The following is a 22,925-nucleotide window of genomic DNA, read 5'->3' on the forward strand; positions in this document are numbered from 1 at the left end:
GCATCTTAAATCACTCGGGGGTGCTTTATTGCTTCCTAACAGAGAGAAATGAGATTGGGCTTTGGAGCTGTCCCTGACAGAGAGGAATAACTCCTATGAGCTTTCACAGTGCAGTTAGAAGTCCCCATGTGAAAAGCTACAGAATAGCTTTTCATAAAAACCTTTAATGGAACCTACACGGCTGCAGCCAAAGATGCAGAGCCAACTGTTTCCTATTAGGAGGGTCTTCAACAAAGCCCCCTAAAGCAAGCGGAGCGGGGAGCTTTGAGCAGCTGTGTTATCTGTGACCACTCAGTATGAGTTTGGAGTCTCTTCCACTTGCCTGGAAAGCTTGTTCCGGCATACAGCCCGGCTGGGCTGGAATACGTCTTTAAACCTCTTATACTTTCAAACTTTAAGCAGGTTGAATAATGCTCCATTTAGGGTTTGGGACTGTTCACTTGTTTCTTCTTTCATTAAGCATCCTTATGTCATGAATTGTGTTTTTAGTCACAGACAAACACCAGTTCAAACCGGAGCCTGTGTTGTACCGCTTTCGCTACGACGACGGGACCTACCACCCCAGAAGTGACATGCAGGACGTCATATCTAAGGTAACTGTTATTTCTGATTTTATCTATACCCTGAATGAACTGACATTATCACTGAAACAACTAAAAATCTCTCCCTTTTTTTCTCTTTCTCTTTTTTCTCTTTCTCTTTTTTTCTCTTCTTCTCAGGGTGTTAGGTTGTTCTGCCGTCTCCACAGCCTCTTCACTCCTGTCATCAGGTAGGCGGCCATTTTCATTTCCAGTCCATTGCATTCCAAGTGTCCTTTCCCACCTCAAGCAGGCAGGTGGGGCTCCAGTAGCTTAGCATCTGGCTCCCAGTCCTAAAAATAGCTCCGCCGCAAAGTTGGAGCAACCAGAGAGGAGGAGAGAATATCACAGTGAACTATGAGCTCATTGTTTTTAAAGAGGAACTGACATAGGAGGAGTTGGCAAAGAGGGTGATGGAGTGCGGCAGGGCCTGTGGGTGATAGAGCTTGGCAGAGCTTGTCTGCCCAGTCTGGAAGAGCACAGATGTGGCGAAGAAGATTGAGCTTCTCATATGGATACAAATGAGCAGTCTGGGTACTTGTGGGGTACAGATAAATGGCTAACATTGCAGCCAGTCTCTCTTGGTGCCTTTGAGCGTTTCATATCCATTCTCAGCACTTGATAGTCTGTTGACAAGTTGGTAAAAGTCGACATGTTAAACACTGACCGGCTAACAAAAATACAAAATTGAGGTTAAGATCTGCTTCACCGATTATGTACAAATCTGCAGTTTGGCGGGAAATCTACAAACAGCTGATGGATGTAAACAGTGTGGACCCCACTTGTGTTTTTTTCCCTTCTTCTACAGGCTTTTTTTTTTCAGGACATTTTCTGTGTCCACACTGATATGTTTGGGTCACATGGCTCAATCCATTCATCGCAGCTACAACAATAGACTCATGCCTGTGATGAGGCATTATAGAGGGGCCATTCAGCTGGAATACACAGGACGTGCACATTTCACTGAGTGTGACTGATAGCGTATTGATTCTGTGGTCTAAAAGGCTTAACACAGAGTAGTGCTGTAGCAAGCAAACATTGATTCCAATTCTTCACCATACAACAGTGATGCAAAATAATTTTTATATCTGAAGATCAGTGCTGCTGCTTTCAAGCGTTTAACATTGAAATTGGAGTCCTGTGCTCCATTATATGTGAAGTGATTCAGATATACACATGGTATGATAAAACTATATTCATGGGTAGCCGGTCTCAAAGTATCTTACTGTCGGTAACTACTGTAGACATTTGCCAGAAACATCCAACATGCCCATGAAATAGGCACTGAAACCCAAATGCAAAACAGGTGTTTTTTGGGCAATTTTAGCACATGCAATGAAACATCCCTTTGTTTGACAGAGTGCAAACAGAGTTAGAAGTGGAGCAATCTCACTTTATAGGAGTAATTTGTTGGCTTGCTTTGGTTTTTGGTGTTGTTTTTCTAAATTCCATTTTAACAGTGTTTGAGGTACGGACTGTTAATGTGTTTTACCGCAAAGGATCTCATCAAGGTTAGCTGTTTATGTTGGATTTCAAATGGCCTGAAGAACAGCTTTGATTTCACCCCAATAAAACTGTGCTGTAGCTGGAGGGGCCATATCGATGCTCCACATATTACAGATGGAAGCTTGTCTGTTTTTCTGCTTGATCCGACTACCATACAGCTTTAGGGGTGATTTTGTGTGTGTGTGTGTGTGTGCTTGGTGGTTGTCAGCATTCAGCCCATTACCGTTTGTGTCGGGGCCAAATCCCTTGACGTAGAAACTCTGTGTCTGTGTGTGTGTCTTCGTGCTACAGTTGTGTGCGGTGTGAGCCAGAGTATCTGTGCAGTACGTTCTCACTGAGAGCCCAGTACAATGCGTCCCAGGGCCTGGGAATGCCAGGGTTTAATTGGAGCAACCAGCCCCTGCCTAATTAGGTGGAATTTCCTGGCAGAGCGAGAGAGATGAGGAGGGGGGTGGAGGGGAAGGTCTGACTGGGTGTTAACGCCCCCGCTTTCCTCACAAGAAAGCTGTGAATCCATCCCCTCCAGGGGATCTGATTGACCAGTTTGAAATGTTGAATGTCACTATAGGCTAGTGCCATTTACATACAGTTACACATTCCAGTATCCAATGACAAGGAGCTTTGATATTTCCATAGAAATGCTGCAAACACACAGTGAAGGTCACTCATAAATTATCTTCACGTAGAAAGGAAAAACAAACTTATCAAGTAAATGTCTGAGAAATATTGGCAAGTTCCTTCATTATGCTGATGAATCTTCCAGCAGCTCAATATTTATGGATTTATGTGTAGGATTTTCAAAATAATAGCTAATGATATGATACTGGTGTAATTCATTCATGATTGAAACTGTTGATTAAAAGCTAGAACTTTCAGCATCGTCAGTGTAATGAATCATAAATGATGCTTTGAAAATACAGGGTGGACTACGCCATCCATTTACCCTTCACAGAACGGCAAGGCCAACTTTCCTCTGTTTTGTTTGCGGCTGTCATCCACAAAGCAGCAGGCAAGTTAAAAACCTCCTCTTTGACCTTTTCCTCTGTTACTCCTCGAACTGGCGTTTCCCTTATGCTGGGCATATGGCTCCCCACTAGACCGCTGTTTACCCCCCATTTTTCACTCTGACAGCCTCAGTGTGCACCACCCGCTTTAGCCCCAACCTCCCTGGCTCCAGCCTCCGGTTCAGGGGAAAAACAGGGTGCCTCTCACCACTTCTGGTCCAAGTGGTTTATGCATGGCATGGCAGAGCGACGTGCTTCACCAGCGAATACCAACACCACCGTCCTCAACGCAGACCAACACAGGCTGTCAGATGCAGTTATGCAATAGAATGTTCCATTATGGGGGAATCGAGGGAGGTGTGTGTGTGTGTGTGTGTGTGTGTGTGTGTGTGTGTGTAGGGAGAGTGTGTGTGGGGTGGGGGGTTGCTTGCCCTCTCACGCTCCACATTCTGAGGTGCTCCAGACAGCTGAGATTGGACTTTTACTTGGCCTACATGTCATTTTTGACTTCCCTGGGCTGTGTGTGTGTGTGTGTATATATATTTGTGTGTGTGTGTCTGTGAGCGAGTGCTTGCATGCGGTGGAAGTGGTGCGGTGGTGGAAGTCACGGTGGTTCTGGACTTTCCCGGGCCTGCTGCTCAGCCCCTGCGTGTCCCTGGGGAGACCCCTGTGTTCATGGGAAAGTCACGGCTCCGTTTCAGACAGCATTCCCGGGGTCTGGCACGATCCCGCTGTGTGGTAACACTGAGAACAGCAACACCACACTGACATGGGGCACCCCAGGGCCAAACACTGCTGCAGCCTCCACCAGCCTCACTGCCTGGAGCTGGTAAAGGCTGTCATGGACTGTCAGAAACACACTTAGATTTATGATGCAACTGCCAACTCTTGAGAAGTGACCATGCCCGGCTGACAGTGGAAATTATTAGTCTTCCTATACAGTATGGTCTTGAGTCTCTAGCTATTGTGGTGGAATAGAGCAAATGAATACTACTTCACATGTGCATGAACCTGGGTTTCTTACTGTTAGGCTGTGAAGGATCATTCAAAAGTCTAAACCAACAAAATATGAGTCAGGGAGAGAAAGGCAATTTTATTTGATGGGAGGGGTGCAGAGGGGTTGTTCAAAAATCTGATGGATTTATTGGTTAGAAATTTATATTTACACCTACTAGTGACGTATGAGATGAAAGATATGAAAGTTACAGTGTTTTCCAGGAGGTAAAAGTAATGGAAGTTAATTTCGTGGGGACTTTAATGGTCCAGAGTTCAATGGTACAATTTTATTTGGGTAATACTTCTAACCAAGTTTTACTTTTGCTTTCATGCCCGTCCAGGGACAAGGACTACCATTTGCGGACCTACAAATCAGTGGTGATGGCCAACAAGCTGATAGACTGGCTCATAGCACAGGTAAGCCCTAAAACCGCTCCCTCCATCCTCCACATGTTATTCTGAATGGCCCCTGCTGGTGTCTGTGCATATTGGAAACACATCTGGCCCCCACCGGAAGCACAGGCGAGTTGAAAGAAGGTGCGAGGAAGAGAGGAAGAAAGAGGGAAGTGGCTGTTGTCATAACAGGCGGGTCACTTCAAGTATGCAGCAGAGGAAAGAGACTGAGACAACAAAGCGCAGCCTCTTGCCACCAGACTCGAGGCTCTCAGCGGAGCAAAAAGGAAATAGAAAAGCAGAATTGATTAGACGGCTGAGCTTTATTGGCTTTGACAGGAAGCTTTGAGGTTGACGGATTGATAGTTCTGTCCAGGATGACAACAGAGAAATGAAATGTAGATGTTGACCACAGAATCGACGACAGACATTACGTGTGTGTGCGGGAATCTGCGTGAATGTGTTTGACCCGGGTCAGCGGAAAGGCTCTCTGTCCTTCAGTGGGACTTCAAGAGCTGTCACACTCTACTGTCTAGACATCATTTTGGCTGTGTTTGTGATGGAGCGTGGAGTGGCTCTGCTGGCCTGGGGGGCTTTTTGGATGCAGGAACAAAGAGGTGTGAGTGTGACATTTTGACTGCTCTCTAAACACACAATGTCCTTTGTTCTCTTCCCTTCTCTCTCTCTTTCTCTTTCTCTTTCTCACTCTGTTTGTTTCTCTCAACTTGTGTGTACTCTGTCCTCTCTCTCTATACTCATCCTGAATTTCTGTCTCTTTTCTGCTACTCTGCATCCATTTTCTCTCTCTCTCTCTCTCTCTCTTTCTCCCTTTCTCCTCCCTTGTTTTCCGGTGCAGGGGGACTGCAGGACGAGAGAGGAAGCATTGATCTTGGGGGTGGAGCTGTGTGACAATGGCTTCATGCATCACGGTACACAGCACTTTTCCCTGCTGAAGACTTCCACAAAAAAAAAAAGTTCCAATCCCACTGCTTGACGGAGGAATCATCTCCATCAATTACTAAATGAGAGTTGTATGCTTTGGAGCAAACATACAGAGGGTGCATGGCATTTGACATCCTGTTTTAGAACACAACTGCTCTTGTTCCTTTTCCATTTCTACTTATAATCCCTTTGACACGCTACAGAAATAGAGCTTTTTTTCCAGTCCACTGAATGAATTTGTGTGTGTGTGTGTGTGTGTGTGTGTGTGTGTGTGTGTGTGTGTGCACGCATGCTTGTCTGCATGCATGCGTGCATGTGTGGGTGTGTGTGTGGTTATGGCTGTGGTTGTGTTTGTATATACTATCATTACATTCATGCATACTTGTGTGCATATGACTAAGTGACCAAGTACTGGGTGCATGCATGGTTTGCTTTAGCTGTGAGAACTTGGCAGATAACACATGGATGTTTGTCAGTTTAAGTGCAAATGGTCAGTAGCCATGGTTACAGTTTGTTTATGAGAGTCAGACTTGTTTTTAACTCTGTGCTTTCCTCGTGCCAAAGTCCACATCATACACACTACAGTATGAGTCACAACGTGTCTCCCTGTACCCCATGATGTAACTGCTCTAAACTACCCACAGTTCAGCCTCACACTACAAATTACCAGCACATCTATGGAACATAACAGCGCCAGCCATCAAACTTCCTTTCACTTCCACAGCCTACAGGCTAATTTTACCATTCGTGCCAGTAAGTTATTTGGCCTGACGATGTGGCTATTAAAACTATTGGCGCTATATCTGATCTTTAGGGGAATGAAGTGAGGGAATGTTAGAGGAAACTCTGTTTTTCCCCTCAGGGCTATTTTTTCCATTTCAAATTGGAGGTCTTGGTCAAGGCCTTTTGTTGCTGTGGAGACTGGGTCAATTCTAAATGCCATTTTGCCATGCAAGTGGGGTCTCCTTTTCTCTCACTGTGTGTGTGTGTGTGTGTGTGTGTTTCTGCATGTGCATGGGGGGGTTTGCATGATGTGTATGCGTGGCACCGCAACACTCTTGCTGTCACTTAGTCTCATGTATAAACCTCTTACTTCTGGCATATATGTTTACTTTTTATCTCTAAATTGAATATTCCACTCCTGTTAATCACCAGACTCTGCTATTCTAAGTGGACCCAGTTTCCAGAAGCAGTCTCCCTGTGTACAAATAAAGAATTCATGCATAAGAAAGTTTAGATAGTTTTCAAATAACCACCAAAAAGCAAGCGTAGGTCATTGAACTAGAACAAGCTTTATTTCATACAGTTGCCTTGAGGCTAAGCACTGTCTTTTTGCCTGGGGAGTAATTATGCTGAACTCTTCTATTCACTTATTTGTCTTTTGTTTGTTCACTCATACTCTTTGTTTTTGCCTCCTTCAGTGTTGGAAAAGAGCGAGTTCAAGGATGAGCCCTTATTGTTTCGTTTCTTTGCTGATGAGGAGATGGAGGGCTCCAACACCAAACACAAGCCCATGAAGCACGACTTGAAGATAGCTGAGAATGTCATCGCCAAGTCTCTGCTGGTGAGCGCTCACTCTGTTGTGGCTTATTGATTGATCAGTGCGCTAAAATGAATGCACAGACATATATAGATTTGAAAAAACACCACACATTGTCAGGAGATCAACACTATCTCTCTCTCTCTCTCTCTCTCTCTCTCTCTCTCTCTCTCTCTCTCTCTCTCTCTTCTCTCTCTCTCTCCCTCTCTCTCTCTCTCTCTATCTATCTGTCTATCTATCTATCTATCTATCTTACTTTGACTTTGCTACAACTTACCCACAACTCAGAGTAAACCAAAGGCATAGTAAATCATGAGCAAACACGCAGCTGTGAGAGGGAAAACCGATAACACTGCAAAAGTCCATTTTATACCTCAGTAAGCATTCTTTTTAGAGGAGTGAGCAAATACCACCACTGTTGCTATCTGTCTGTACCAGTATCTGCTTGTGGTGTATGTGTTTGTGCTCTGTGAGAATGCCTTGGTCTGCTGGTTTGGGTTTTTGCTGATGGGAGACATGTCGCCTTCCAGATAAGACCCAGTGACGGAGGCTATGGCTTTACCCTGGAAGAGAGGAACAGAGTCCCCATCATCAAGTCTGTGGAGAAGGGCTCCCCGGCTGAGGTGAGGTCTCACACACACACACACACACACACACACACGCACACACACACACACACACACACACACACACATGCATGCATGTACATACCCACATGCACACTCATATGCACACAAACATAAATGCATGCACCACACTCTGAAGTTTGAAGCATTCTCGTCTCTCACTCATACACCTAACAACTCAATTCTCAAACATAACATTGTGAAGACCTTCATCCTCTCAACAGTTGATACGCTTCATCTTTCACTCTCTTCCAGTGTCTGTCTTAATCAGCACTACTGACTGTGAACGGGAAAGTAAACCCAACCAATGTCTTTTTGTTTGTAACATGGTAGTCGCCCCCCTCTCTAATATGTTGTAAATTGGATGTTAGTTGAGTGGAAGACACTGAATTCCAACCAGCTGCAGGCGTTTCCGTCCCTGACCTCTGACCTCCCTGGAGGGGGGCAAGTGAAAGGGGACATTCCCAACAGGGATCAATAAAGTATCACATTACACAATGTACATTATAGCTAGTACATGATGTAAAATAAACCATGAATTCATTCTAATCTGATTGCTTTTTGTTTATACTGGTGGTTCTTGGCCTTATAGTGTTCAGAGACTGGAGCTCATTGTTTAGCCACCTTTTTATTTACTGTTATACCACTGGATTTACACAATGTGTAGCTTTGAATTTCTGTTTTCCAGAAGTTAATTGGCAATGCTGTGATGCCATTACAGCAGATCAGCGGCAGTTAGCTGAGGCCTTTGTTGTTAAATTATGGTTTGATCACCAGTCAAAAAAAATATGACCCTCTTAATGTACTGTTTGCTCTCAAACTAAAGTCGCTTTGTGGTCATGGACACCGATGCTAACATTAGGAGTATGTTAGTGCAGAAATAGAATACATTAAAGGGCGCCACATTTTTGAGGTCTCCTTTTGTGTTTAGCTTTGATCTGCTAGATGAAAATGCGACAGAGGAGTTTCAAAGGAAATGCGATCAATCTGAGAGGGCGACCCATAATTCCCTCCAGTCCAGAAGTAGTGTTGTATACCCATGGAAGCCTGTGTGTGTGTGTGTGTGTTTGCATTTAAATATTCAATGTGGGACAACAAAATCCACAATAGGATCCAGCTGTGTACTCGTATAGATAAAGGCTGCCCCATACTGTCTCCTACGAGTGTATGCTTTGCTTTAGGATGTACAGAAATGCTTTGGGAATATTGGTCTTCTTCTACTCATTCCAGTAAAGTTCACTTGAAACTGAAATTGAGATCAGTAGATACAGAAAGAGAGAGAGAGAGCAGTTAAGTAATGCATTTCATTGAGGTTCTGTTGGACAGTAATACTTGATACTTTTTACTTAATAATACATCAGTATGTAGTACAGTGCTGAAGCCACTGGTTTATGTATTATGTAAACAAGCCTTTTTAATTCGGTGCTTTGCAGTACGTACAGTTTAAATATTCTCTTTTACATTCCTAAACTAATTAACTCATTCTTTATTCTATTCAGTTTCAGAACCAGAAACTCTGTAGTTTGCCAAGTATAACGGATGCACAACGAATCTGACTTGGTTAATTGCTGCTGCCACATTATAAGATAGTTACACAATACAGGACTGACATACTAGGTGAAGGACAAAACATAACAGGACCTCCCATATAGTACAAACAAGACGGACTGTATGTCAGTCGACTAAACATGAACACATTAGGCATACACTCAACAGCATTCTATTCTATCCTATTCTGTTGTGTGTGTTGTTGTAAGATGGCTGGTCTGGAGGTGGGGAAGAAGTTGTTTGCCATGAATGGAGACCTGGTGTTCCTCAGGCCATTCTCTGAAGTGGAGATCCTCCTCAGGCAGTGCTTCAACAGCAAGGGACCCCTCAGGGTGCTGGTCAGCACCAAGCCAAGAGAGTAAGTCACAGCTGTGTATGTACAGTATGTACATGTATGGATGTGTGTGTGTATGTATGTGCGACACCATGTGTGGGTGTGCGTGTCAAACTCATCAAACTGTCTCTGTATAATAAGTTAAACTTGATGCATCGCCTGTTTCCCCTCCTCCCATCTCCAGGACAGTAAAGATCCCAGACTCAGCTGATGGGCTGGGCTTCCAGATCCGGGGCTTTGGTCCCTCTGTGGTCCATGCTGTTGGAAGAGGTAAGAGGGCACCACCCAAACCAGCTGAGCTGTCTGCCCTCCTGTCTTTATCACCAGGAAACGGCCCTCTATCACCTCTCTTGTTATTGTGGCACAGCTGGCAAGCAGCTGGCATGCCGGTCTCTGGGTTTGTGCGTGACTTGGCCACAATAGGCCAATTTATCCTCCTCATACTCTCCATGTGGCTCAACTGGTTGGTGCATGGTGCTGCCAGAACCAGGGATTAGTTGGTTATCAGTCACTTTCCACATGGTAATGGCTTCCATGTACCCATACACATATTTCTTTTCAGTTCAACTTCTCTGTGTGTTGGAGGGGTGCTTAGCCAATCATTTTTTTTATTTGTTTGCTCCAAACTCATCAGAGCCCTGCTCCCTCTCCAGCCCTCTCCCTCTTCCACACAGCATGTTTAGTAGCACCGCTATCAGGGCCGGCGTGAGATAGGGACCAATCGAAAAACAATCCATGGCGTTGTCTGGCCGTTCTCAGGGGAATTGATTCTTGTTTTTTCCCTTAAACAATCTAGGAGTGATGGCAGTGTAAAATTGCAGCTGTGTGTGTGTGTGTGTGTGTGTGTGTGTGTGTGCATGTGTGTGTGTGTTCGGCTGTGTGGTTGCTTGGGAACCTGCTGTGTGTTTGAGTATAGGTGCTTTGATTCCTCCGGACAAGGTTGAAGATGTAGGAGGAGTCTAATGTCTGGGATTGTCACAACAGTCACTGTCCCCTGGTGTCTGAGGTCAACAGGGGCAGATAATAGTAATTAGTGAGGGAGTGTGAGAAGAGAGAGAGGGAGACTGAGAGAGAGAGAGACACTGGGAGACAGAGGAACTGTGAGAAGAGAGACAGAAAGAGGTGAGACAGAGTGGTGGAGTGAAAGAGAGTCTATTTGAAGGGATTGCACTTGCATTATCTTTTCATCATGAAAATCATTTAAGTTGGTGAAGTTTGAGTTTCTCTAGGGTTAGCTATGCCTGTTCAGGTACCTGTCCACGGTGGCTATCGGGCCTCATGCTAACTACCCAGTTCTACCCAAAAAAATGTTGTTGTTACTGGAAATGTAAAATATTCAATGTAGCCTCATTTCATGTGAATCAGAGGAAGACCTACCTGACACTGTATGTTTAGAACAGCAATTGTAAAAGCCTTCATGAACTGGATAGACTGAACACACAACACACACACACACACACACACACACACACAATTAAGAGATGCAACACCAAGAGTATGGATGTGAGAGGCCTTTATCTTATACTTGTTTGTGTGCTTGTCCCTATCCTGGTATTGATTTCGGCCTGCACCTGTTTCCCTGACTCAAGAAAAAGTTTCAATTTTTGTATTTTGTTAACTATACAGTATCTGCTGCGGATGATATTTACTTACTAAAGGTTAAGGCAATATAGGAACTGCAGACGAATCATTTCTTTCCTGCAATACTTCCTCTGGGTAAGAGGAATACAGATATATACTGAAATGTGTGGTATGTGTGGTGTGTGTTTAAGAAGCTAAGAAAACAAATGGGAGGAATATTTAGTCTGCCAATGCACTTCCTCCTGATAGCTGTAAACCTTGAAGTTCTCTTATAGTCTGAATCACATCCCTCGGAGAGGCCCTCGTCTACCCCAGATAAACAACTTCCCTCCTCTCCACGCGCTCTCTCTCTCACCCTCCTCCTGAGCTGCCAAAACAGGAAACAACAGTTGTAAATGCAAGGAGAAAAAGGAGTGTTATTCAACCCAATTTTGTGTACAGGATGTGACAGATGTGACAGTTATTTTTTGGGATGTGCCGGCGTTTGTCTGGTCCCGATTCAGCTGGCGTCTGCATGGTAATGTGCGGTCGTCATTGCCCTTGACGCCTCTCCTTTCTCTCTCCCTATCTCCCTCACCAGGCACGGTGGCGGCCATCGCTGGTCTCCACCCAGGCCAGTGCATCATCAAGGTGAATGGCATCAACGTCAGCAAGGAGAGCCATGCCAGCGTCATCGCTCATGTCACCGCGTGCCGGAAGTACCGCCGACCCACACAGGTAAGACAGGAGGAGGAGGAGAAAGAGAGGGGGGAAGGGCAGAAAGGATGGTAAAAATCAGGGAGGCAAGAAATAGAAAACAGGGCTGTAGTGGAGCATAAACCCACCTAAACTCATCTTTTTATTTGTAGAATAGAGTTTACTCAACTTTTTAGGCTCACATAAATCACGTGAATTCATATACATCATTTTAAATTGTACGAAACTGATATAAGTTTATATGGAGATATGGTTTTCTAAGGAAAACAATGGTTTTCTGGAAGTATATTTGAATTTTGTTCATAATGATGGTTGTGTGCTTCATGAGGATCACTGACTGGAGGCCATACATTACCAAGCTTTTTGTTTACCACTGCATTACTGGTGGAGAATTAAGCTTATGCCATGGATCATCTGTTTCCGAGTTATGGGAAGGAGAAGTTTTGAAGAGTGTAGAAAGGCAGAAAGAGAGGGGAGACGAGGATTTGTTGACCGTGAGAAGAAACATAACAGGGGCCTCCTAGTCCTGTCTAGCTTCATCTCTCTCTCTCTCTCTCTCTCTCTCTCTCTCTCTCTCTCTCTCTCTCTCTCTCTCTCTCTCTCTCTCTCTCTCTCTCTCTCTCTCTCTCTGACTTGCTCTCTCCTTCTCTGGGTCATTACGCAGGAATAATAGTAGTCTTGGCTCCTCCAGCGCTGACCCCTGGCTCACAGTGGTGGGCCTGCTGTGGGAGACTGGCAGGCTGCAGAGAGAGGTGGGAAGAGATGTGGGGTGGCTGGGGCTCAGGCTGGGGGAGAGCGCTGGGGGAGAGAGATGGAGGAAAAACGAGACAGGCAAAGGAAGGGAGAGTCAGTCGTTTTTTTTCTGACTAAGTGGCAGGAGAGCGGTTGACGCAGGAAGAGTGTAGGAGGAGAGAATGAGCTCAGGCCACCTGTTGGAGGAGAAAAGAGGGAAGGTGGGAAAGTTTGTGCGAAAATAGAGAGGGTGTGAGTTTGTGTGTCGCGGGGATATACAATGTAATTGAGCCCCATTGGGACTGGAGGCTTAATGAAGCGGTACATGGTTCCAACACTACTGGAGATCTGGTTTACATCAAGCATGGACATGGGGGGAAACGCCCTCTGTGTGTGTGTGTGTGTGTGTGTGTGTGTGTGTATGTGTGTGTTTTGGTTATACCCCAGAAGACCACAGACCAGTAGGCAAGCACAGCATGCAGCCCTGGCAGGAAACCCACTGTGGGCTTGGGTGTGGAGAAGAGAGAGCAGACACACACACACACACACACACACACACACACACAAAGTTCTGTGGCACGGCAGAGTGGGTTGATGAGATTGGCACGAGTTCGCTTTTGCGGTCTCACCAAGTACCATGTTTCCATATGTTTGTGAAGGCTTTTCACTGTGTACTCTGCCAAGCCGACTGTGACACTGTACACCATATCTGGGCAGAGTCAGCTAAACATGCATCATCAAACCCAAACCTCAGCTTGTGTACACACAGAGCAGCACTCTCAGGACATTCTTTTTCTCATCCGCCATTTTTCAAGTGATAGAAACGGTACCTGTTACTCCAGAATGAGAATGGAAGGATAAGAACGACATGCAAAACACGGCGTACTACAGCCTGATATAATTCACATCTGTCTGTTTGTGTGTGTGTATCTGCCATGGTTAGGGCCAAATTAATTCCAGTTCAGTTCACACGGCAGGTTCCCAATTATACAGTTCAATTAGTTCAAAATATGAATAGAAACTGCAATTCATTTGACAATGACAGAACATTCATTTTCAATTATTTCTTAATGGGTTGAACATGACAAATGCATAATGCCAAAACACTTCAGTAATTGAATTCTGAAGGAAATGTCTGTGTGTTCTTCCTATGCAGCAAGATACCATTAAGTGGGTGTACAACAACAGTGAGAGCGCACAGGAGGACCACCAGAAAACTAACCAGAAACCCACCGCTGAGGAGAATGGAGACGGCTTCGAGTGTAAAGTAGAAGGTGACCACACACACACACACATACACAAAGAACTACACGAGAATAAATCATTTGGACAAAAAATCTCTGCTCAAGGTGCTTGTGGATGTAACACAGGTTTGTTCACGGAAACACAAGCTTTTTGCCTTTTCTGAACGCAGCCAGTAATAAGTCTGCCGCAGCTCCAACAGCCTCATCTGGAGTGTGTTAGTCTGAGAACAATCACCCCCTCTGGCTCATCAAGTGTTAATTCCCCCCTACGATTTATGGATCCCGACGAGAAAGTAAAACAGGAATGCTATTCCCTTCATAACAAACAGCTCCGGAGCAGGATTTATTGGCATATTAAGTCATCGCATTAGCATAGGGCTGGTTAACTTAATGCTCTTGGAATTGCTCATCATTTTCTGAGGGAGAGGGCAGAAAGCCATGAGCGGAGGGTCTCCCTCTAAAATGAACTGCAGATATTGGTTTGGTGGGCTGGAGCCTCCTACGATGCCGAGCGTGTGACGACGAAAACAATTACACTGCAACCGCATAGTGGGCAGTGAAGATAAGGATTTTTTCCGTCTTGATTACAGAACACAATGACTCCATCATTTATGTATGTTTGTGCACGTGTGTGCACGTGTTTGCGCATGTGTGCATGCACGTCTGTGTGTGTGAGTGTGTGTACGCTTGTATGTGTGCCTACAAGTTTACAGAGATCCACGTCTCAAGCCTGTTTGTTTTCTGTATTTCTGCATCCTCAGAGGTGATGGACAAATTCAACACTATAGCCATCATCGACGGGAAGAAGGACCATGTGAGCCTGACGGTAGACAACGTCCACTTGGAGTATGGAGTGGTGTACGACTACGACAGCACCGCCGGCATCAAGTGCCACGTGCTGGAGAAGATGGTGGAGCCCAAGGGATTCTTCAGCCTCACTGCCAAGGTATGGCAGGCCAAAGGGACTGCTGTTCCGTCTGTTCAGTTAGTAAAAAATCAGATTTGGAGGGATGTCCTGTGCAATTAATGATAATCATTTGTCAGCAATGCCGGAGTTTATAAAGCACCCTTTAAGCCATGATATTATGAGAGAGAGAATGAGAGAGACAGAAAGAGAGAGAGAGCGAGAGAGATATTTCTATTATCTTCCAGGTGATGAATAGTGGTGTTGGTGTTTATTACCTCAGCTCTGTGCCTGGCTTTATAATAACAACAATAAAGACATAAATAACCACACCGTGCTCCTGTCTCTCTCCGGGCTGCAGAGGAGCAATAGAAGAACCCATATAAAGTTTCGTTCACTGATTTGAACGGAACATGAATCTCAGTACAGGTTCCTAATCAATCAGACTCTGAGTGAAGGGTTCTTTAGAATTTGTTCCAGGGTGCGTTTAGTTTCTGTTGTTCCATTTTTCTTTATGTTGGAAATAACAAGCAAATTCCACACCGCATTCCACACAAATTCCACCACATTTTGTCCCCCACTGACCACAGAGTTAGATCTTTTCAGTGATGAGTGCTTCAGTATAGACAAGGTGCTCATGCAGTGGAGACTGTGGCGAACTAGCTTCCCTGCTGTGTTGATTGAGGGGCTTGATGCTAGTTAATATTGACAGCTTTATTTCAGTCGTGTTAGTTCCCAGCTGTGTTAATACTCGGATCTCAGGAGGGGCTGAGTGCATGTTTTTTACATCCCAGGGTTGATGTTCGCAGAATGATCTTTATTGATTTAAGATACACAGATGGAAGAAGCCTCCCTTACACGTGCATGCTCACACACCCATGCACACACGCAGAAACACATTATGCTGTGTCCTACTGCCAAATGCCTTGATAAACAGCATCTCTCGTATTCTGTATAATGCCTAGAAGCATCCATCATGGTGAATTAGCAAGGATTACAAGCTGTGTTCTTGTCTTAAAATGATCGAGATTTACAGCCTTGGAGTTCTAAAGTCTCTAAAAGCAGCAATTTAGATGAAACCCAAATCAATGACATACCGAAAAAACATAACTCATTTTCTTGTCATATCCCCTACAACTAAAAGTAGTTTCCCATTCCTCTGAAGTGAAAGTAATTTTAGTATTATTATAAACATCTGCCCCAGCAGTCCACTCCGTCCTCTGAGAGCTGTGTGATGTTGAATTTTAATATTGCTAACACTGTTGGGTGCATGAGTTTTCTTGTGCCTCAGTCTATTCCTGCTGTTAAATTTCCTCCCCTGCCTTTCTCTCTCCTCCGGCGGGCATCTCATTAGAAAACTTGGTCCTCTCTTCCTCCTCATATCTGATCTGTGATCTGGAAAGTCACAGTCTACATACATATTGTATGTATTATACAATCTGGATTTCTCTCCATGGATTTATGAATAACACAGCCTGCTGTACATGGGACTTTAATGGAGAAATCACCAGTACTGGCAAATATTTTATTTTATTTTCCAATGGAAAAACGCTGTTCATTTGTTTAGTCATTTATACACATCCCATTAGTTCCTAACACCAAGGGACTGGTCCACAGGGGATTTTAAAGGCATTCACATATCAATTAATCATTCCTCCTCCTGCTTTTTGCCCTCTGTCTGACCAGATCCTGGAGGCGCTGGCGCGTAATGACGACACGCTGGTGCAGATGTGCGGCAGGTTGAGCTCCAGCTGTGATGTCATCCCCGAGGAGCTGCAGGTACGCTTCACTGCCATGTGCGGCGAGAGGGTGGAGCACATCAACCGCCGCATCACCAACTACAGGAAGGTAACTGTACTGTCCCGCTCTGAGCTAAAAGAACCATGTGAATTTGTTAAGGGACTTTCTGAGCAGAGGCCCTTCATCAGTGCTTTACTCTCTAGGGTTCAGCTCTCCACCACTGACTATGTATGTGTATTTTTTACACAGCTTTGCTACACGAAAAAGCCCTGCACAAAGATACTCTGTCCTCTGCAATTCTCTGTAGACTTACAATGATAGAGAGATACTAATGCAGCTATTGTAGAAATACCACTTTTTACATGGTTGCTACCGCGGTGCTGCACCATTGTTCTGCTCCCATAAGAAAGTGTGAAAGCTCTGCTGTACCAAGATAGATGCAATGTGGTGGGACTTCTATAGAATCTCCAACCTGTAGGACCCAAGTAAAGAAAAAATATTAAGAAAAGACTGAAAAGACCTAGATGTCCTTGATGGATGTTTGTTTACTCACCGCACTGACATCAAAATGCCAAAGTGCATCAAACCAGTGACACGCCACAAACACGATGAATGCCAACAACAACAATGTTTGAAGGCTGCTGTGCAAAAATGTAATCAGTTCTCATTGACCCGCGAGGGAAGAAGAAATATTTAGGCAAGCGGTCTGTCATTCCCTTCTGTGTGTATGTGTGAGTGTCGGGGAAGGTTATGCCTATGTGTGTGGATATATGTGGTGTATGTATGCTTTGTTTTATGACCATGATACAGCCAATCCTTGACAGAGCCGAAGTATTTTCATCTCTGCCTTCACATCTGTAAGCATGTGTCTATAGGCAAAACATCCATGTGCGTGCAAGTGTGTGTGAGAGAGGGAAAGGAAAAGATCTGACTCAACATTAGAGCTGGCCTTGGATTAATTACCAGTCACTTATAAATAGCCCTGAACAGCCACAGCCAGGACTCTTGTTGTGTAAGATCCCGCCTGCACTGGAGCATTCCTGCTCAGACCCCTAGAGAGAAAGGAGGGGTGACAGGAGGCAGGGGGGGGGCAAAAGAAAGGAGGAGAGAGAGAGCAAGCAATGACGAGAGAGGAAAATGAAAGACAGAGAGAAAGAGAGATGACAGAACAAAGAGTGAAAGAGAAAGAGAGGCTGACTGGAGGAAACAAGGGTCCCCAACCTCCAGAGACAGGCAGGAGATGTGGTAAGACTCTTTGGTCTCAAGAGAGGGTCAACTCACGGTCCATCTGGAGCGCATCAACTAGCTTGGAATAGCAGCTCTATACTCCCTCTATCTTAGATAACTGAGTAGAAATGTTTGGCTTAAGTTGCTTAGTTAACATATACATTGGCTTATGTTGTCTGACAGCCCAAGTTGCTAAAAAACTGATTCCAACCATCGCAATGGCTCATAGCATCTGCTGTGTAACATCTATGACAGGATACAGGCCTTGTGACAGAAGGTTCAAGGAAAGTGCAACCAAATGTTCCAAGAAAAAATGTGTGGGTGATGTTCTGTATCAGCTCCACTGGATTCAGGCAGTCCCACCGGCTCCCTGCATATTGTATTCTACATGGAGATGCTATCTCGCAGCACGTTAAGGAAGTGTGCCTGCTCAGCAGGGTTGGGCGGGGTTAAGATGTATGTTCAGATGTTTGTTTCAGTTAGGCACGGTTCTCAAGCATTCGTAAGCCACCCCAAAGGATATTTGTCTTCATTTAATAGTGTACACGGCATGCATATACTGTTAGCTTATCTGAAAGAATCTCATGATGTTATTTCTTAAAGCAGCGGAAAGCGTGATTAATATCACTGTGATAGTTCTCAGTGTTTAGATACGGTTGCGTATGTAAACCACTAGTTCCTCTGCAACAAATTCGAAACATGAACATACTTTCTGGAGGTTGTTGAAGTCACAAATCAAACCACACATAGTAAAATATAAGAACATTTCATCATACAGTTTTACAACATAATGATATGATCTGCCATGCTATCAGTGTCATTCAAATCAAAGCCATTCCAAGTCTTTAAATTATAGTGTTGATAAATAGTCATGTTGGGTCTGGAATTCTTCAGACATGAGAGCAATGGTGATGCCATGTGTCTTGGATCTTTGATTTTAATTTCAATATTTGAGCTGCCACTCAGAGGAGGGATGTGGAAAATGTAATGGGTATTTATACTACTCTTGTGGCTAGTGCTAGCTGTCATATATGTAAAACAATACAGTACATGAAGCTGACAGACAGTCTGAAGTGTGTTTCGCATGCGGCATTTCATTGCTGTGAAAGTGTGGTACACATTGGCTATATAATGCTGTCCCTCAGTCTCTTAGCAAGACTTTGGAAGCCTGTCCACTTCTAAAATTGCAATTCCTCAGGATCTATACAAAATTCCTACCCACATTTCTCACATTATATGTCTCATATAAACTACATTGCCTAATTGCAAAGATATCAACATATTCTGTCTCTCTTTTTTTCTGCTGTGCATCAGTTTGCTCGGGTGCTGAAGAACAGGGCGTGGCCCACCTTTAAGCAGGCCAAGACCAAGGTGTCTCCCCTCCATAGCAGCGACTTCTGCCCCACAAACTGCCACATCAACGTGATGGAGGTTTCCTATCCCAAGACCACCACCTCTCTGGGCAGCGCCTTTGGCGTGCAGCTGGACAACAGGAAGAACACCCTGGAGAAGGGAGGACGCAGCAGTGCTGAGCAAGGTGGGTGAGGATCGGGGGAATGATGAAAACAGTGGCATGGTGGAAAAGGCTTTCCTGTTGTCTCTTGAATAATGATGCATCAAATTCCATCGAAATTTCAGATTCAGGATCTTCACTTCTTTTCCCTGTTATTTCTGTGTTCCCACAGGTAAGCTGAACCCCATGGTTTACGTCCAGCACACCATCACCACTATGGCTGCCCCGTCGGGCCACAGCCTGGGCAGGACAGAGGGCCACGGCCTGCGCTTCCTTCTCAGAGAGGAAGACCTGCTCACCCTGGACGCTTACCAGAAACTACTCACCAAACTCACCACCGTCGTCAAGGAGATGGAGACCCACGGTGCCCATATTCACGAGTGAGTGGCAGTATGCACAGTCGCACACACACACACACACACACACACACACACACACACACAGTAAGTAAGTAAATTGCCACTCATAACTGTGTTTCTCCTATTCATATGCACAGCCCACTGCAAATCACTCCCATGAGGGAAAAATATTGTGTTTCATTAAATGGGCTTGAATTTGAGTTTAATATATTCTAACATATTCACCATGAATTGCAAAACAGTGGGCGAAATTGATATTTTTCTACACACTTACAATGACTTGTTGTTTTTGATGGAAAGAGATGGCCTCCCATTGATTCTATTCCACTGGAAATGTCCTTTGAAACCCGAGTGGCTCATAAAACAAGCTGTAACTGTAGCAGCCTGCTTGGTCAATGTGCTGCATCTGGCACTTAGCATACATACATACATTTTGGCCATTATTCCAGCACCTGTGTGTGTGTGTGTGTGTGTGTGTGCAAGTGTGTGTGTGAGTGTGTGCATGCATCCAAGTGTGTAATTTTACAAGTATACAGTACAATAATGTGAGCACAATCTGTGTGTAAGGGCATGCTCACTTTTCCTTTATGTGTATGGGTATGAACCTACTGCTGGTGTGTGTGTGTGTTAGACCAAAGCGCTTCCTGGCTGGCCATTCTGTGTCCAGCGCTGTTGACGGGTTCATTGTTTGGAGGGACATGAGGCTGCAGAAAGGAAATGGGAAACACTGCTCCAGTTCTGACCCCCCACCCCCACCCCCACCACCCCCACCCCCAAACAGGAAATACAAACTCAATGAAGTAGAGGGCGTGTCATGAGGCCAGGTGCCCTCTGGAAATGCCATTCATCAACAATGGACGACTTATACATACATACACACACACACACACACACACACACACACACACACACACACACACACACAAAACCTCTAAAAGAACAATAATACCTCCACTTCACTCATTTACAGATTTCCCCTGCATTCATTGGTAATTATTGGCGGGCAATTGATTGATAATTATAGGTGTGTGTGCGTTGGGAGTTTCTGCATGAATCAGCCTTATCATTTGTTTTATGTAGTCATTAGAAGTCTCTAAGGCAGCAGTATTTGGGGAATGACATTAATAGTGGCTAGATGGAGCGGAGCTGTCATCTAACCATGGTAATTATGAGTTGAGTCCACAGCCGGGCTCTTAATGACCGAGTCTGGACAAATTTTGTCATGCTCCTGTCAGTGCCAATTAGTGTAGTCGGATCCGCGTGTGCTCAAATGGTCTGAGACACGGCTAGTGAGGGGATAATGGCCTTTTTTTTACATCCGCCAACTCCACACCCATGCAGGCGTGCACACCCATACACACGCATGCATGCTTGGATGCATAAACACACACACACACACACAGACACACACACTTCAAGAGCTTGTTAAGGGTGGGCATGGCTGTGTGACAGTGGAACTAATATGGGCTGTAATGGACAAGAAGTCGCGGCCTGGCTACATTGCCCTGACCTCTGTGGGTGTGTTAGACCTCGCTACGCTCCTCAGTGGATTAGTTAGCATATTAACCTACTCTCTGGTGAGATGTTTGGCCTCGGGTCACTGCTTAAAATGCCCACATGTTAAATGGTATTTGGACTTGTCCCTCCCTCTGTCTCTCCTGGCTGTCTGGTTCTGTCTACGTCTCTCAATGCCTCTATGCCCCTGTCTCATTTCCTCTCTGTCTGTCATTACACACACACACACCTACATACACAGCCCCTCTCTTTCTCTCTTTCCTACCCTCTCTCTCTCTGTCTGCCTGTCTGCCTCTATTTCTCTTTCTCTCTGAACTGCGAGTGGCTGACTTTGACAACACTACTGTAATGATGTATTGATGAACGTTTGCCATATTTATGAGCGGCCTTTGTGTGTTACATCAAGAGAGGATGTGCTGCCTCTCTTCCCAACCCAAAATCAAGTGCGGAAGTCTACAGCACATTCATTGGAAACTGGAAATATCCTCAAGTAATTTAGGAAATAAAAAAACCCAAGTAGACATAGAGTGATGGATACAGAGTTACATAATTTCTTGGCCGACACTAGAGGTCTCCATTTTGAGGCAGCGACCTATGAACCTTTGTCTCCACAGACAAGAGGTCACAGCTGTTTGAGTACGTGCCTGGTGACGCGCTTTATATCAGTACCTCCTCCCTTCCTGGTTAACCCCCCCCCGTTTCTTCTCCTCTCTTCCCACTTTTTATAAGGCCTGTATCTGTATCTATTCCTTATCCAATGCACATAATTAATAGTGTCCTGACAGGCAGTGACTTCATAGCTGTCATCTACTCCAGCTTATTCACCTCAGCATGGATTAAAGCATATGCAAATATCCTATTAAGAAACTGCCTGATGTGGAGCTTTGCAATGCAGATGCTCTTGGAGATGCCATGAAGGCGATTGATGTGTAATGATTCAATGTATAGAAGTGGGATATCTTTACTAATGACATTGCATACATTGCATATTCATGATAAAGCAAGCCCGTAGCCTAGCCTGCTCTCTTTAGCTGGCCTGTGATTTATGTCTCCACCATGCGGCAGAGGACTCAATGTATATTAACAGAGAGAAGAAAAAGTAGAAATCACTCACTCTGCCACTATTTCTGGGTATAGCAAATGTCACTGCTAAGCGGGCTGACCAGAGTCCAACGTATTGGTGGTAATGGAAAAGCAGCCAGATGTAGCCTACTGATGTAGAAATCTTCTGTTAAAAAACATCTAAAGTTTATTTGGGCCAATTTACACACACTGAAAGTAATACAGTAATACAGTGATGCAGCAGTTTAGTGGTTTTCCACAAGATCTCATCTCTGTGCTAGTATGCATCATGGGGACTTTAAATGGTACTTTTCAGTCCACTACTACTGCTGCTACTATTACTAGTATTAACATTACTACTACTACTGCTTCTACACCAACTGCTACTACTACTATTACTATTACTGCTACTACTACTGCTACCAATGGTGGAGGTAATTACAATTACTGTTATTGTAATCGAGTAGCTTTTACGTCAGATTTTACTTGGAGTATTGTCTGGAATCAGCTATTTTACTTGTACTTATTTATGTTTGATTGAAGTATTGTACTTTGATAACACATCCATTACAGAGTACAGATGTTGTAGTTTAGTTTCTCCATAAGCATCAGAAACTGGCCAGTCAGCCAGATCAAGATGTGGGAGATTACGGGATCTTGTAAAGTTTGCTGCATTAGACGGCCAGAGATTTGAGCCTTTTGGATTGCTCTGCCATGAGCACTAGTGAACTTTGGCCTGATCTCTCTTTCTCTCTCTCTCTCTCTCTCTCTCTCTCTCTCTCTCTCTCTCTCTCTCTCCCCCCCTCCCTTCCTCTCTCTGTTGAATCCCCTGCTCTGATCCAGTCATTGTTATTCTCCCTTGCTCCCTCCGATACTTTGTGCCCC

At 44.6% G+C, this 22,925-nt stretch overlaps 1 protein-coding gene across 4 annotated transcripts in view; it reads left to right on the forward strand.

Moving 5' to 3' along the window:
• prex2 (phosphatidylinositol-3,4,5-trisphosphate-dependent Rac exchange factor 2) overlaps positions 1 to 22,925 on the forward strand; it is a 97,145-nt gene that overhangs the window by 37,813 nt on the left and 36,407 nt on the right. For all 4 annotated transcript variants that reach the window (XM_071528188.1, XM_071528186.1, XM_071528189.1 and 1 more), the window contains exons 12-25: positions 490 to 593; positions 720 to 769; positions 4,426 to 4,501; positions 5,334 to 5,406; positions 6,841 to 6,983; positions 7,490 to 7,582; positions 9,343 to 9,491; positions 9,652 to 9,737; positions 11,629 to 11,765; positions 13,633 to 13,750; positions 14,482 to 14,666; positions 16,311 to 16,472; positions 18,906 to 19,128; positions 19,277 to 19,484. In XM_071528188.1, the coding sequence (XP_071384289.1) occupies positions 490 to 593; positions 720 to 769; positions 4,426 to 4,501; positions 5,334 to 5,406; positions 6,841 to 6,983; positions 7,490 to 7,582; positions 9,343 to 9,491; positions 9,652 to 9,737; positions 11,629 to 11,765; positions 13,633 to 13,750; positions 14,482 to 14,666; positions 16,311 to 16,472; positions 18,906 to 19,128; positions 19,277 to 19,484 (1,807 nt within the window). The remainder of the gene's footprint in view (positions 1 to 489; positions 594 to 719; positions 770 to 4,425; positions 4,502 to 5,333; positions 5,407 to 6,840; positions 6,984 to 7,489; positions 7,583 to 9,342; positions 9,492 to 9,651; positions 9,738 to 11,628; positions 11,766 to 13,632; positions 13,751 to 14,481; positions 14,667 to 16,310; positions 16,473 to 18,905; positions 19,129 to 19,276; positions 19,485 to 22,925) is intronic.

This window comes from Centroberyx affinis, unplaced genomic scaffold (assembly GCF_046629955.1).
Source record: "Centroberyx affinis isolate AG114_WGS23_722 - 3 ecotype Tasmania unplaced genomic scaffold, CSIRO-AGI_Caff_v1 ptg001632l_1, whole genome shotgun sequence".
NCBI classification, from domain to species: Eukaryota; Metazoa; Chordata; class Actinopteri; order Beryciformes; family Berycidae; genus Centroberyx; species Centroberyx affinis.